Source organism: Grampus griseus (genome assembly GCF_964374135.1).
Source record: "Grampus griseus genome assembly, chromosome: 12".
NCBI classification, from domain to species: Eukaryota; Metazoa; Chordata; class Mammalia; order Artiodactyla; family Delphinidae; genus Grampus; species Grampus griseus.
Genome location: NC_139006.1, coordinates 5305972 through 5321418, shown reverse-complemented (window position 1 = coordinate 5321418; position 15447 = coordinate 5305972). Strand labels below are relative to the sequence as shown.

Genomic DNA, 15447 nt, shown 5'->3' with positions numbered 1-15447 from the left:
TTATTCTAAGTGCTTTACATGTGCCAACTCCTCCATCTTTATAAGAGCCCTGTACAGGAGATACGTCCATTAATGCCATTTTACAGTGGGGGAAATAAGGCACAGAGAGGTTAAGTTACTTGTCCAAAGACACACAGCTGGGAAGGGGCAGAACCAGGATTTGAACCCAGGCTGTCTGGCTCCAAAGTCTATGCTCTTGAGTCCACCTAAACTCCTGGATGCCAAAACCCTGGCCAAGGGCTAGAGAGAGTCATGCGGGTTTGAGAACCCATGCCTGACCTTGAGACGGTGACATGCCACCACTGCCTTCCAGCTCCCCGTGTTCCAGTCTGCCTCATGCCTCTCACTCAGGTGGAAGGTTCTCATGTGGGCACACAGGGCTCTCTCAGCACACAAAGGGATGCTCCCAGAGGCCCTGGGGGCCTGGCTGTCCAGGCAGGTCCCTCTCACACACAGCTCCTTGCTGTCCTAGGTGAAGAAGGGTGTGCCCCAGAGTTTGGGGCAAGGGCCAACAAGCTGGCAGCCGTTCATCCGGGGGACTGTTGGTGACAGGTGTGCTGGTTCACATTGCAGAACACACCTGCTGGCAACAGCGATTCCAGATCAAGTCCTCTGCAGCTGTACCTGGGCAGATTCTGATAAAGGTCAGAGTCTTTACGCATCCCTCCTCTGCCCCAACCCCTCCAGGGCACACCACTGGCGCCTCCCACCCGGGGCAGACAAAGCCTGCACTTTGGCACACCCCAGCCCTGACACCTCTCCCAGTTTACAACAAACACCTCCTTCCCATCCTGCCAGGAGGTGGGCGGACAGGAATGCAGACAGGGGACCCTGGGGACTTTCTGCCTGAAGAATGCTAACTAATGACTTGCTTTTACAACTACTTGGCTTCTTCCAAGCCCTGCTCCGGGGGCCCATCTGACTTCCACCTACTTCCCCCGCCCACTTGAGACAGTCTTCCCTGCCAGTACTCACTGCTAATTTTCTCTGTGGCCTTACTTAAATCTTTGCTCCCTTTGGGTTCTGGTTTCCCCAAAGAAAAAATAAAAGATGGAACTGAGTAAAATCCAAGCTCCAGATCTAACAATCTGAGTGTATGAAACCTTCCCTGATAAAAACAATTAGCTGATAAGCTACCATCTCCTCCAGAGGTCTTGGGTCTAGCCAAAGAAAATAATCTCTAATACTATAATAACAAGAAGCAATGAGATGAAGTGAGAAAGCTACCCTGGGGAAAAGGGCACATCAATCATTTTTGCTGCCTGTCACCCTTTCCTCCTTCTGCTAACAGTGCCCACACACACACCTCTTCCTTTAGGGCACCACCCCACCCCACCTCAGTCCCTCTGCTTTGGGGAAGAAAAGTCCTCCTTCTCCAGCTCCAAGAATGGGCATGTAATCCAAGCCTGACCAATCGGAGCAGTCCATTTCTCAAGCTACAGTGATTGGCTCAGGGATAAGCATGAGAGACAAGCCCAGCCAATCAGAGCCCAAGAGCATTCACACCACAACTTTTCCCAGCCACTGGGAAAATTCTCTAATTATCTTTGAAGGTCCCTCCATAAGGTTCCCTTTGGAGACCTCCAGGGAAATTCAAAAGAGCCAGTTTCTCCCCCATGTGGTACAGATGGCCATCTGAGCCCCAGATAAAGCTGCTGGCCAGTGATACGAAAGCACACATACAAAAAATGAATTTTTAACTCTTGGATTGCATTCAAGCTGAACTCATTATGGGACCCCACAGGAGGAAGGGCAGAGCACAAGAAGCTCGCTCCCCACCCTCTCTGCATTCTCCAGGCCAACACTAACCCAGTCGACTTGTGGTTTCCTGAGAACAGGTAAAAGATTTTGCCTGGTTGAGCTGATGTGCGATCCTGTATGTACAGAGCAAGTACGTATCACCAGCAAACTGGACCTGGGTCTCCCGACTCCAGCCTCATGAGGTTTCCACTCCTAAGGACAGGAAACGCAAGTGGTTCCACTTTAAGGCTGAACTTGGGCTTAAATGCAGCAGGAGGGAAACACCGCCACACCCCCAGCCCAAGCCACCCATCTGAGGCCAAGATGCCAGCATGAGGATCCCTCCTCCTTCCAAGAGGCAGAGCGAGGCAGCCTCAGACCAGCCTCCACGCCTCCGCTGGCCCCTTAGACAGGACAGATGCTCTTTCTTTACCCACCATCCCCAGATGGCCCCAATGACATCTTTGTAAACCTGTGTTCCTTCCTTCTGGCGACTCCGCCTTCACGTTGGGACAGAGGAGGGGTCAATCAACACTCAGCCAGTAGAAACACCCAGTCACTGGAGTCAGAGAGACGTCTCTGGAACCCAGGCAGGGCTTGTTAAGACTCAGGCCCTGAATCCACGAACACATCATGGACAGCAGGCTCCCGGGTGCTCCCTGGTGCCGGGCACACAGATAGGAGGGGAAGAGCCAGTATTGGAAGCCAAGGAGTCTGGCTTCAAAAATCTGTGCTTTTGAGGATCCCGATTGGAATCGTCTCACTGCCTCAACCCAAGGTCCCACCCCAGCCAGGTCTCTGCCCTGGACCAGGGTCCCCAACCATGGAATACAGTCATGAAGGAGAGAGACATAGGTCCCTGCCTCATGGAACCTCAAGCAAGTGAACAATATAATTCCAGAGCATGGTGACGGCTTGGAAGACAGTAACACGGAATGCTTATAACATAGATGGGGTGTGGTTCATGGGGGGAGGGGGGTCTCTTCTTCAAGAGGTCACATTTGAGCTGAAACATAACAGGAACCAAACATAAAAGCCAGGAGAAAGGAACAGTCTGTGCAAAGGTCCTGAGGCAGAAAAGAACATAGTGTATTGGAGGAAAAGAAAGGCCTGTGAGGCTGTAGCAGGGCGGAAGTGCAGGGAGTGGAGGTAAGTGGCTTACAGGCCATGGTGGGCAGACGGGTTTCAGAGCCCACGCAAGAAGGTTTTCATCAGGGCTGTGAAATGATCCAATGTGCATTATTTTAAAGAGCATTCTAGCTGCGACAGGGGAAACTGACAACAGAGTGGCAAGGATAGGAGCGGACAGGCAGGAGAGGAAGCTCCTGCGGCAGGTGAGAGGGGGAAGGGCTGGATGTGGAGTGGGGGCCGCGCAGGGGGAGGGGCGCGGTCCCCAGGTCCCCGCCCAGGACGACAACCTGACACTCATCGCGAACCTCCCAGTGAGACCACCCTCGTCTTCTAAACATCTGTTCAGTAACTATTTGAGAACCTACCACTATGTGCTAGGCGTCGTTCCAAGTGCTTGGGGACACAGCGATGAACAAAAACTAAGGTCCCTGCCCTCGTGGGCCCGACATTCTCACAGGGAGAAACAGACAATAAGTGATAAACGGGGTGCATAGGTAAATTCCGCGGTATCTCAGCAGGTGACAGGACTACAGAAAAAAACAGCATGGTAAGGAGGGTTCAGAGCACCAGGGAATGGGAAGGGAACTTGCAATATTCAAAAAGAGAGCTCCGTGGGCAAGTGAGATCCGAACAAAGGCCTAAAGGAGGTGGGAGAGTGAATCACGCACATGTCACATCAGGGAAAGAGCTGTGGGCATGTGGGCAGAGGGAAGAACTTAGGAAGGCACATGTGCCAGTAAGTCTGAGGAAGTGCTACAAGGGCCATGTGCAAAGTCAAGGTGAGGGGAGGACGGAAACGGGTCAGGATCGGATGGCAAAGGCCTCAAGGCACAACATAAGGGCTCACCTTGACTCGGAGGGGATGGGGCAGGTTCACGGCAGGGCTTTAAGCAGAGGAGGACGGTGCAATTTTCATAGGATTCCTTGGGCTGCTGTGCTGAAAAACCTGACCAGGGAGCACAGGTGGGCACAGGGACCCTGCAGGAATCCAGGTGAGAGCCGATGGCACCCTGGACCAGGGCAGTGGCCGTGGGTGTGGAGAGAAGTTGGATTCTGGTTTTATTTTGAAGATGGAGTCATAAAATACCCTGATGGTCCAGCGTGAGAAGTGAGAGAGAGTCAAGGCTGACCCCAAGGCTTTCGGCCCGGGGAGCTGGAGAATGGACAAGCAACGGCCTGAGATGGGAATGTGGGTTTCACGGGGAGTGATGGGAAGTCAGGCGCTGGCTAGGGTAAGCATGAGCTGCCTTTGACCACCCAGGTTGAGATATGGAGTTGGCCACTGGATGCTTGAGGCTGGAGCTCAAGGGGAAAGGTCCGGGCCTGGGATATCAATTTGGGATGTGCCAGGACAGGGATGGCATTGACACGTGAGACCGGGTGAGCGCGGCCAGGAAAGGCCTGAGCCCTGGGACGTGCCAATGGCCGGCGGTCAGGGAGATAAGGAGACACCAGCATCTGAGTCCAAGAGCGGCCCAAGAGAGCACACATTAAAGCGTCTAAAGAGTCCTTCTAGAAAAATGGTGCAGATGAGCCGGTTTGCAGGGCAGAAATAGAGACACAGAGGTAGAGCACAAACGTATGGACACCAAGGGCAGAACGTGGCAGGGGGGCTGGGGGCGGTGGTGGGATGAACTGGGAGATTGGGATTGACATGTATACACTGATATGTATAAAATGGATAACTGATAAGAACCTGCTGTATTAAAAAAAAAAAAAGAGTCCTTCTAGAAGCTTCCAGAAAAGGTGGAAGGAACTTCACCCCAAATACCAGGAAGTAAGCACAGGTCAGGCCACTCCTGTTCCTTCCTCCCCCCCAGCACGAAGCAGTCGGGGAACAGGAGGAAACAGTGGGGCGGAGGTGGGGGAAGGAAACAAGACAATGAAGCCAGCTGTGCCCTGGGCCATCAGGGGCCCGGACCTCTGGGTTTGGGGAGGTTCTGAGCAAAACGATCCTGAGCTTCAAATCAGAACCACCTATAACTCAGCAGCTCCTGGGCCCTGGAAATCTCCAAAGCCAAGAGTGAACTTCTGTGTGTTGTTTTCGTTTCTCTTTGCGTTTCAGCTCTGGTGGCCACTCCCAGAGCCAGTGGAGGCCAAGGTCTCATTTGACCAAGGGGGAGGGAGACGAGGCACATGAAAGGACTTCACCTTTTGTCTTGCTTTTGTATTTCTGGCCGACTGCTACAGTTGAATTCTTTGCACCATAAATGTGTTTATGGGGACGAAGCTGCTAGATCTCTGTGGCACAGAAGGGCCGGGGGTGTGGGAGGGAGGTGGGTGCTCAGGCTGGACTCCCCATAACCGAATTCTCTAGTTCTAAGATTATGAGCCAGAAAAGTCAGCCTTGTGGCCGAAACCAGCCTTGGGGGCGGCTTATGACCCCAGGGGCCTCTCTGCTGCTGGCCAAGGGCATAGGATCACCCTTCCGGGCACCATGACCGCCGGGACCCACGGTCATTGACGGAGCAGACATGCCTGTGCCGGGGCTCCAGCGGGACCAAACTGCCCAAGGGAAGCTCTTCAACAAACAAGTCCTCGACACAGACTCACTTCTGTCCCGTTTGCTAGAAGTTGAAGCCAGAACGGGATGATTCCAGGTAGCTGAGTGTCACCAAATACTAGCTAATCACATGAGTCACAGAGCAGAGGCCCAGCCAGCATGAGTCATTCTAGGAAGGGATGGGGAACATGTCCTGAAATGGGAAGAGCCAGGCGCACTGAACACAGCCCCGTGCCGGGCCTCGGGAAGGCCAGACCATGGTGGGACACGTGGCCACACGTCTGTGCACACACCCCAACACACACGGACACGTGTTAACACGTGTGTCCACATGTCCCCGTGTGTAACTGTACACTCAACAGGTGTCAACACACATGTGTGAGGCCACACATAGACACATACATAACCGCACGTGTGAACGCGTGTGCCAGGCTACCACACGCGGGCACACATCATGAGTGTGCACGCGTGTTCGTTCACACGCACGTGTACGCCATCACAGAGACACTGTGCTCCACGCCGACACACGCTGACACACAACACTTGTCTGTGTGTGCGTGCTTCAGCACGTGGCCACATGCAGGCGTGCATGGCGCATGCCGACACACGCTCCTGTGTCACCAGTCAGCGTGTACAGCCGGCACACGTGTGCACACACAGGAAGCCAGAGGAACGAATCTGTCAGCAGCAAAGAGGGGAACAAAAATAACCAACGCTCGGGGAGACTAAAGATAGCCCGTATTTTCAGCTGTGGCTCTGGAGGGATAGGAAGCTCCCGGCAGGAAAGACTAAGAAAAACACAGCCGAATCGGAGCACACCTGCGACCCCACTGCCCCCCGAGAAGGGAGCACCGCCCCACCGTCCGCGGCCACGGGTCAAGTCCACGGCCAGATGGAGCCTGATGTGGTCAGAGGCGGTCAGCCCGCGACGCCGTGACGCCCTCTGAGACGCAACCCTGGCGCTTTGTGGAGGCTCAGACGGACGGCAGGGCACAGAGCTGGCCGAGCAGACCCTGCAGGACAGGCGGGGTCACCCTGAGGGTCGCTGGGACCACGGGCCAGGGAGAGGCTGCCCTCCCCAGCTTCCCTTGGCATCTGCGATTCTAGAGCTGCCCGGGCCTAGCAGACAGCCCTGGAGGGAAGACGTCAGGACGTACTCTGTACTCGCAGTTTGGGGGAGGTGATTATCAGGGGAAAGGCCTGGGAAGGACCCCGCTGCCCCACTGTCTGTGCAGGAAAAGGACAAGGAAAGGTGGACCCAAGCAGAGAACAGGGGAAGGGCCTGCCCTGCCCCCCACGTCAAGTCGAGCTGCTCAGAAATACTGCACAGAGAGTGGGGAGGACGGGGTCCACAGGTGGCAGACTCGCTGGAATCTTGTTTCCGCCACTTCAGCTGTGTGACCTGGGGCAAGTGTCCTTCCGGCTCTGTGCTTCCATTTCCCTCAAGAAGAGAGAGGCAGAGGGAGCTATTTAGATACGAAACGAAGCAACTGAGTACAGGTAAAACACGTAGGCCAGTGTCTAGTGCATAATCAGCGTCCACTGACTGTTCTCTCTCCCCAGCCCCTGCCTTTGAACTGATGGGCAAAGGAGATTCGCCAGAGGGCACGAAGCACGGGGGCAGGGCACAGTGCTCCTGAAGGCTCTCTGGGTGGCCCTCGCCAAGGGAGGGGGGGGCAAAATAGAGTCGGAGGCTGGGGGCGGCGGTGGGAGGGGCTAAGGAGACAGCCCGACCTCAGAGCGCTCAGCGCCCGCCCATCCCACCATCCTACTGTGAACCCCAGCACTGCTCTGGTCCTGAGGACACTGCAGGGACAGCGACAGGACAGCCCGCGCCCCGGCTCATGAGGCAGAAAGAGAATGCACAAATCAACATATAACATGAGGGGGTGACTTTTAGGGACATGAGGGGTGACCTGTACAGGTATCTGGGGATGAGCCTTCCGGGCGGTAGAAAAAGCAAGCCAGAGTTTGGTGGGACCAGGCTTGCTGGGTTCAAGGACTTCAAAGAGATAAGCATGGCAGGTGAGCAAAGGAGCCAAGAGGGGGTGCAGCGACAGAGGGAAGGAGGGCCGCATGGTGGCGGGGGGACTTCAGGCCACTGAAATGACCTTGGTATTCACTCAGAGTGACACGGGAAACCTCAGTGGGTGGTGAGCAGAGGGGGCACATGACCTGGTTGTCTATGGAGACCAGAGATGAGACTATTGCACTAGTCCAAGCAGTGAATGGAGGAGGGCAGAGTGGTGGAGATGTTGAGAAGGGGTCAGTATGCAGATATGCCTTTGAAGGTAAGCCGATAAGATTTGCCGATGGACCAGATACAGGGGTATCACAGAAAGCCTGCAGTCAAGGATGACCCAAGGTTTTTGCCTCTACCCTTGGAGGGAACGAATGGAGATATCACTTATTGAGATGGAGACACGGACGGGAGAAGACTTTGGCAGCTGGAAAAATTCACGGATATAGCACCCAAGGCTGATTCCAACTAGAAAACATAAAAGACAGCAGAGGGGAACTCAGCTTCCCCCCCGACCCCCGGCCGTGGAGAAGGCCACCAGGCCCATCATTGCACATGGTGGCCCAGCAAACGAACCCCTTCCCCTGTGGCCCAGCGGGGCCTTCCCTGGTGGACCAGAGACACCCAGTAACTTGGAAATACACGCCCAGGGACCTGGACTGCGCTTCCTAATCCACGCAAACACAGAGGGCCACGCATGCCAGGCTCTGTTCTAGGCTGTGGATATAAGAGCGCCCGTCCTGCTGGGGTTTGCCTCAGGATTTTTTCACACACACACATACACACACACACACATACACACACACACACACACACACACACATACACACACACACACACCAGCAAGGTAATTTGGGCAAATTACTCTCTTAAACTTCTGTTTCCCTAACTGTGGATGATGACAGTGAGATGTGTGTCCCAGAATTCTCCCAGGACTAAACGAGATGATCAACATTTACAAAGATGCCTGGCGCACAGTCATCCTCGATTATACTCCAGAGTGCATTCGGTCTGCACACCTCTTGTCCAGCCCCACCCATTGGGGGAAAGGAGAAGAAATGAGTCTCATTCTCCCCCAGGGCCTCTCCCAGCGACCTCTATCTCCAGGGCCCCTCCACTGTGTGCCTCCTGCATTCTTCATCTAACTCATTTGGCCATTCTCTGGGGAAAGCTATGGATTCGTTACTAATTTTTAACTAAACACACAATACGTGAATACATTCTCCTTATTTACAAAGAAAAAGTATGAGCCTTCCAGATAATGCATAAATATTCCCCCTGCCACACCCCCAGTCCCCTGAGAGTAACCACTTTCGTCAGTCTGGTGCACACCCTTCCACACCTTTTTCTGTGCCTTTACATGCACTGATAGAAATCCAGTGAAAAGACAGAGTATCGTTTTGTGGAGGTTTTTTGGAGTTTTTTCTTTTGTTTTTTTTTAACATGAGTAGCCTCAAAGCTTTTTTTCAATTAGTAATGTGTTTTTTCTACTTTTCTGTGCCCAGACGTAAATATCTAGCTCCTTCTCTCTAACTTTTACCTAGAACTCCACTGGATGAAGCACTCCTGCTTTAATTCCTATGCCCCTATTGAAACGCAGACCAGATTTGGCAGGGTCAGGATTCCTGCCCGAAACTGCCACGAGCTGTGTAAACCGGGTACCTCCAGAGCAGTTTCACACACAGGTCACCGCCTTTGTACTTTATCATCTTGCCAGGAAACAAACTAAATCCACCCCCTGCCTCAGAGCTGAAGACACATGCCCTGGCTCAGAGGTGAAGTAACTGGCCTGAGGCCCCCGGTCAGCAAATGGTACAGCCAGGTCTGCAAACCCTGAGCTCTGGAAACTGACATCGGTTTCAAAACGAGCCACACCCCTATGCAACCCCACCAGTAACCTGAGAAATGTAAATCACACACATCAGATTAACCCCCCCAAAAAAAATTATAATAAGAAATCGGTAATCCCAATAATGGCAGAGATGTGAGGGAGTGACTAGTTCCATACTCTGTGGATGGGACTGTAAATGCCCTCAGTCTTCAGAAGGGCCATTAGTCTGTGTCCAAATGCAAACTGGACACACCATCTGGACTAGAGGCTTCCCTTCTAGAAATGTACCCAGTGGAAATGTTCGTCCAGGTACACAGAGAAGTATGTATGAGAAAATTATCAGTCAACGGACAAACGGGTAAGTAATTAAGCGTACAGCCATTCAAAGGAATACTATGCAGCAGTGAAAAGTGTGACCGATTTAAATGTTTTGACATGGAAAAATTCCCAAGTGATATCTGTGAATTGAAAAGCAAACTGCAGGCTATTTCGATGTAGTTTCTAGTTCAATAAATGTAAATATATATATATTAATGTGTCTAAATCATGCTTGTGATGTGTACCTCCATAAAAATCTAGAAAGATACTCTCGGATGACAGTGGTACTATCCCAGGAGGGGAATAAAATGGGGGGAACCTTTTTTTCCCTCCACTTGAATTTTTTTTTTTTTTTTTACAAACAAGAATCCATGTATTTTATATACATGGACTTCTTTAACCCCAAAGCATAAAAAAAAAAAGTAGAAATCAAAGCACAAGCCCTCCCATTCAAGTTGCACATGGACACGTGCAGCCAAAGAAAACACCAGCAGGCCGTCCCTCCCTCTCCTAGCATCCCACCCACTCGGTCCCCTGAACACAGATGCCCTTCTTCCAAGGGAAGGATCTTGGCTAGGGCTCAGCCTGAGCTGTCCAAGAAGAAACTGTCACAGGCTGGACTCGCCTCCGTGCCTTCACGCCACTCAGCCACAAACCAATCACCTTTGGGATATTCACGGAGGACGCTGGCTGGCTCTCACTCAAGTTTAAGCCCAGAAATCTTAGTTCCGGGACAACTGAGGACAGTGGCGCTTTCCTCTTTGGAAGCCCTGAGGAGGAGTGGGAAATTAGGTAGGGCATGCCGGTGTGCATGTACACACACACACACACACACACACACACACGCACACAGAGAGAGAGAGAGAGAAAGAGACATCCTTCATCTGATTGAGAGCCGTGAAAAGAAAACACCTGAATTATAGTCCAAGAAGGACTGGGCTGACAAGATTCTGCATCAGCTATAAATCCCACTCATCCCACACCCCCAAAGCAACAGGCTCTCTGCACGGGATCACGACGGGCTTGCCACGCTTACAGCACCCAAGTGATGGTCTCTCCAGGGCTCACACAGTACAGAAACCACAAATTTGGCGGGCGTTTACGGCCGGCTTTCACTGAGATAAAGCTCTCACAGCTACTTTGAAAAGCAAAACAGATACACCCGTTGGCCACCACGGGAGAAAAAGAAGCAGTTCTGGCTGCTCTCAGGTTTCCCCAAGAAACTTTTTCCCGCCACTTCACGGGCAAGAAAAAAAAAAACACTAAGAGAAACTCGCAGCTCAATGTCACCATCGGCCAGGATCTCCTTGCAATCAGATTACAGGATTTAATGGGACAAGATTTGACAACAAAACAAAGGACACAGTGTGGCCAAGATGACTCAGACAACTGCTCACCCAGAGACCTCGAGAAAAACCAAACTTGCTCCATCTGTAAAGCCAAAAACTGGCAGCCAGGTCCACGCAGATGCAGCCTTCATTCATTCGCTCATTCATTCATCTCCCAGGCATCCTGCGCTGGGCACGGGGCACAGACACGGAATGCGGACAAGTCCCCGTTCTCAAGAAACTCGCCTAAAGAAGCCGGTTAAGGGGAAAAGAGAAATCAACTAGCAAGTGATGACAGCCACATCTTTATGTCTCTGGCTGGATCTTGGGCAAGGTGAGCCTCAGTCTCCCCTCCCGGCCCTGCAGGTGCTGGCCTTTCCTTCAAAGAGCTGAATGCTTTTACCTCAAGCGTGATACTCTGCAATCTCTCTGTCCTTCAGTAACTCCAGACTCATTCAAAAATGCCGCCAGACACCCAGGGCAGAGTCTGACGGTCTGAAGGCCAGCTGACAGCCTTCATTTGTCTCCTTGGTTGAAAGGGCAGTGGTGTATAAGGTTAGGATCACAGGAAAGCTCTCAGGCTGTGGACTCCCCGAGGACCCTGCTTATGCAGCCCTGGGCTTATGCCTGCCTCTGTGTGGATCTGGGGAGAAAAGCGGCTTATCGCTGCCAATCTGCATCAGGAAGGCAGCGTCCGGGAAGGACAGAGCAGCCCATTCTGCCTCTGAGAAGGGGTTTGTATGGGGAGGCTCTGGACAGCAGAGACCGCCGTCTGAGCACCCACCGGCCTGGGCACCCATGTGAGTCTCACGTGCACGTGCATGGAGGGTTCCTGTCCTCCTGTGCTCACAGGAAACAAGCAAAGTGCAGCCCTAGTTTTACCGCACACTGTCACAGGCTGCCACAGAAGAGGCAAGAAGCATGTGAGCCCGCTCCTGGGCTCCTCCAGGCAGTACCAGAAACGTGGCCACACTCCAGGACCGCCTCGGACCCCAGACCCTTAGGGTGAGGTCAGGCTCCCAGGTGGTCTCTAATTCAGGCTTCCCCAACCCGGGCCTGCACCTCCAGCAAAAGCCCTGGATGCCCTCCTTGGCCCCCAAACTCAGCCTGCGTCCTGGGTCGGGGAGGTTCCTGGGAAGGTGGCCTGCTGCCCCTCCTCATGCCCTCTGGGCTCTCCGGTGCTCAGGGGCCCCGGCCCAGGACACCCGGCCCTCCTCGGCGCCCAGCGCCCTCCAGCCCCTGAGGGGCCCGCGTGCACTGACCTCCGGCCGGGCCCCTCACCCACCTTGAGGACCTGCTGCTTGATGATCGAGGGCACCATCACGATCATGATAACGCCCAGCACGGCGCACAGCAGCCCGGCGAAGCCCAGCGCCGCGGCCACCCGGCGCGCTCTAGAGCGGCTGCCCATGTCTGCGCGCCCCGGCGCCCGCGCGGTGCTCGCGGAGCTCCGCGCCTGTGGAGGGACCGAGGCGGGGACGAACGTGACTGAAGCAGCGACTCCGCGGACGCGGGCCGCAGCGGCACGGCGGGCCCCGGACCGCAGCGCACGGAGGAGCGGCCCGGCAGGTGGCCAGCGGTTTTATGTGCCATCGCCGGGGCGGACCGCCCCCAGGACGCCCTGGGCACCAGGATCTGGGCGGGCGCCAGCATCTGGGCGGGCGCCAGAGGACGGGGGCTGAGGGGCGGGGCCTAAGCTAGCAAGGGGCGTGGCCGGGGCGGGGCGCGGAGAGATGGTCCGATTGGGGCGGGGCCACGGCCGCCGGCCGCAAGCTCTAGCTTCCGTTTCCGCGGGAGGGAGGCGCGGAGTTCGCGTGGGCTACGTGCAACGTTGCGCCTGGACCCCCTCCACCTCGTAACCCTTCTCCCCTTCCTCACTCCCAGTTGCTCCTCGCTCACCCCTGTCCCTGATCCCGCCTCCCCATCTTCTCCCCCCTCCTCCTCTGTCTCCTCGTCCCCCCCCCGCCTCTCCCTCCTCCCCCTGCCTCCCAGACCCTCCTCCTCCCCTCTTCTCCTCTCCTCCCCTCCCACTTCCTCTGTTCTGAGCGTCGTCACTGTTCGTATTTAGTACGAATTGCCCAACTCTGGCAGGGACTCCAGAGCGCCCGCCCCCAGCTCTGCGACCTCCTCTCCCCCCAGGGCGCCACACACACCTTCCCGCGTGTGCGCACACACATGCTATTGCAGCCTCTCTCTCCGTGGAACAAGCCCAGCAGACTCCCGCCTCAGGACCTTGTACCCCTACGACTTGGAATTCTGTCCCCCCCAGATATCTGCCCGGCTGCTTCCTTCACCACTGCTCCGCCACCTTATCAGAAAGGCTCTTCCCTGCCACCCTGTGTGAAATAAAATAGCGGCCAGTTCTCCCCTCACCCCTCACCCTTATCACCGGGCCACCACCTGGCCTGTTCCACGTTCATATGTTCTTGCGTTCTGACCATCGCCAGGCGCTAGAATGCTCCAGGCAGAAGCTTCGTCTCTTGACAAAGCTTGAGCGCTGCCTGGCTGGGAACCCTTGCTCCCAAGGAACATTTTAGAATGAATCGGCGAGGAGCCTTCTAGGTGGGGTCCTTGTGCTAAGTGCCTGGCCCACAGCGACTCCGTTCTACAGATAAGGAAATAGGCACAGAGGGTTAGGTCAACAAACCCAAGCCCCTGCTTTCTAACGAACAGGGAAACAGACGATTGGCAAGTGAACAAATGAACGATGGATTGCAGATAAGTGCTCCAAGAAAATGAAACCTGGGTGCGTGCTCCGCTGCAGTCCTCAAGCCCACCTGCTCCTAATGCCTGCAGCCCTCCACCCCACCTGGACCTCTGGATCCCTGATGTAGACCAGTCCCCTCAGTCTCTAGTGGGGGCCACGCAGGGATAGGAGGGCAGTGTCCCCAGCCCCTGCGTAAGGCAGGCCAGTCCCTGAGGGCTCAGAATGAGGCCTTCTGAAACTCTTCTTCAACCCTGGAAGGAAGCAGCCTTCTCCCAGGCCCACACTTAAGCAACACAGCCTGGCCTGAGTCAGTATTTATCAGGCACCTGCTGTGACTAGCCAGAGAGCCTTGCCTGGCATTGTGTTCCCCTTGGGAGACCCGACATTGTCCAGGGTACCGGGAGCAGGGAGCCAACCCCTGACCTAGATCAAGATGGCTGGGGCAAAGGTGGCTAGATGAGGCGGCTGTGGTGTCAGATGGGGACAGGTTCCAAGAAGTCCATGCTGCAGGATTTCCTACCCTAGAGTCCTGGGGAAAGTGGCTTGGCCCGTTCTGTGCCTCAGTTTGTTCACCTGTCAAATGGGGATAATAAGAGCCTCTCTCCAAGGGCTATCGCAAGGATTCAATGAGTTGGGAAGATGTGCCGGTGCGTAGAATAGTGCCCCAAGGTGAGAGCACCATGAGGCTAGCTGTTCTTGTTGCTGCCCCGAGGTCCTAACTGACCTGGCTTCTGCTCACCTTTCTGCCCCCATGTCCCAACCTCTGCCCCTTGTTCTCTCTACCCCAGGCTTCTGGGCCTTCTTTCTGTTCCTTAAACAGCCCCAGCTTTTTCCAGCCTCAGGGTCTTTGCACTTGCTGTTCCCTCTGCCTAGAATACACTTCCCCACACCTGACGCCTTCTCCTCCTGCAGGTCTCACTTCAAAGCCTGCTCCTTAGAGAGGCCTTCCCTGTGTAATCTGTCCAAAATGAAAGTCCCAACCCACCAGTCACTCTCTATCAAATCACCCCATTTTATCTAAAATTGTCTTATTCGTTTATCTGTTTACTTCTTTCTCTCCCCAGCTCCCAAGAGACAGAAGCTGGTCTGTTTTTGCGAGTGGATGTAACCCCAGCACCTGGAACAATGCCTGGCACCTAGTACATACTCAATAAAGGCTTGAAATAATTAACCTTTAATTAATCAACCAACTCATTCATTAATTAATATAATTTCATTGAATTCCTTAAGGCCTTCAGCGGCCATCAGCTGTGGGGATTGTTTTATGTTTGCTGACTTTTGTAGTTCTTGGGAATTAACTAATTAACTAAAATCTGGGGTCTGTGCTCGCCCTGACGCCACCCCCTTCTTTGATACCCAGCTTCCCTCAGCAAGGACTGGCTCGCCTTGACCATCTCACCCAATCTAACTTTCAAGTCTTCAAGGTCCAAATGTACGTGATGCTTACCCAAGAGAGCCCCCAAGGCCACGGCAAGAGTGTTCTCATGTCACGCCACACTGTCACTTGACAAGAGAGAAAGCAGAGATGAAAGGATGTCTGAGACACATGACCAGCCGTGACCTCGCTGTGGGGAGTCACATCCACTGGGGGAGTAGGGGGCGGTGACCTAAGAAGCCAGAGAAAAGACTTCATCATGTTTCAGAGAGAGGCTTTGCCAGGATGAGGCAAGACAATGATGCAGAAGGAAAAGAAAGATTAATGATAGTAAAATATTATCAACGTGCATGTCAGAGAAACCCTGTAAACACCAAGTCAGATGACGTTCCTCCTCAGCTCAAAACCCTCCCACGATCGAAAGACAGTTAGTAGGAGTGTTGGCAAAGAGGTGGAGAAATCGGGACCCTCATACACTGCTGGTGGGATTGTAA

The 15447-nt window shown here is 54.0% G+C and overlaps 1 protein-coding gene across 4 annotated transcripts in view; it reads right to left on the bottom strand.

The window, feature by feature from the left end:
- Positions 1–15089, bottom strand: part of SCARB1 (scavenger receptor class B member 1) — an 81701-nt gene extending 66612 nt beyond the window's left edge. For 3 of the 4 annotated variants that reach the window (XM_082667991.1, XM_082667992.1, XM_082667990.1), the window contains exon 1: positions 12157–12399. In XM_082667991.1, the coding sequence (XP_082524117.1) occupies positions 12157–12282 (126 nt within the window). In that variant the 5' untranslated portion in view covers positions 12283–12399. Of the gene's footprint in view, positions 1–12156; positions 12400–15025 lie in introns of those variants that run through there. The other variant, XM_082667993.1, reaches the window with a different exon arrangement.
- Positions 15090–15447: the final 358 nt, after the last annotated feature.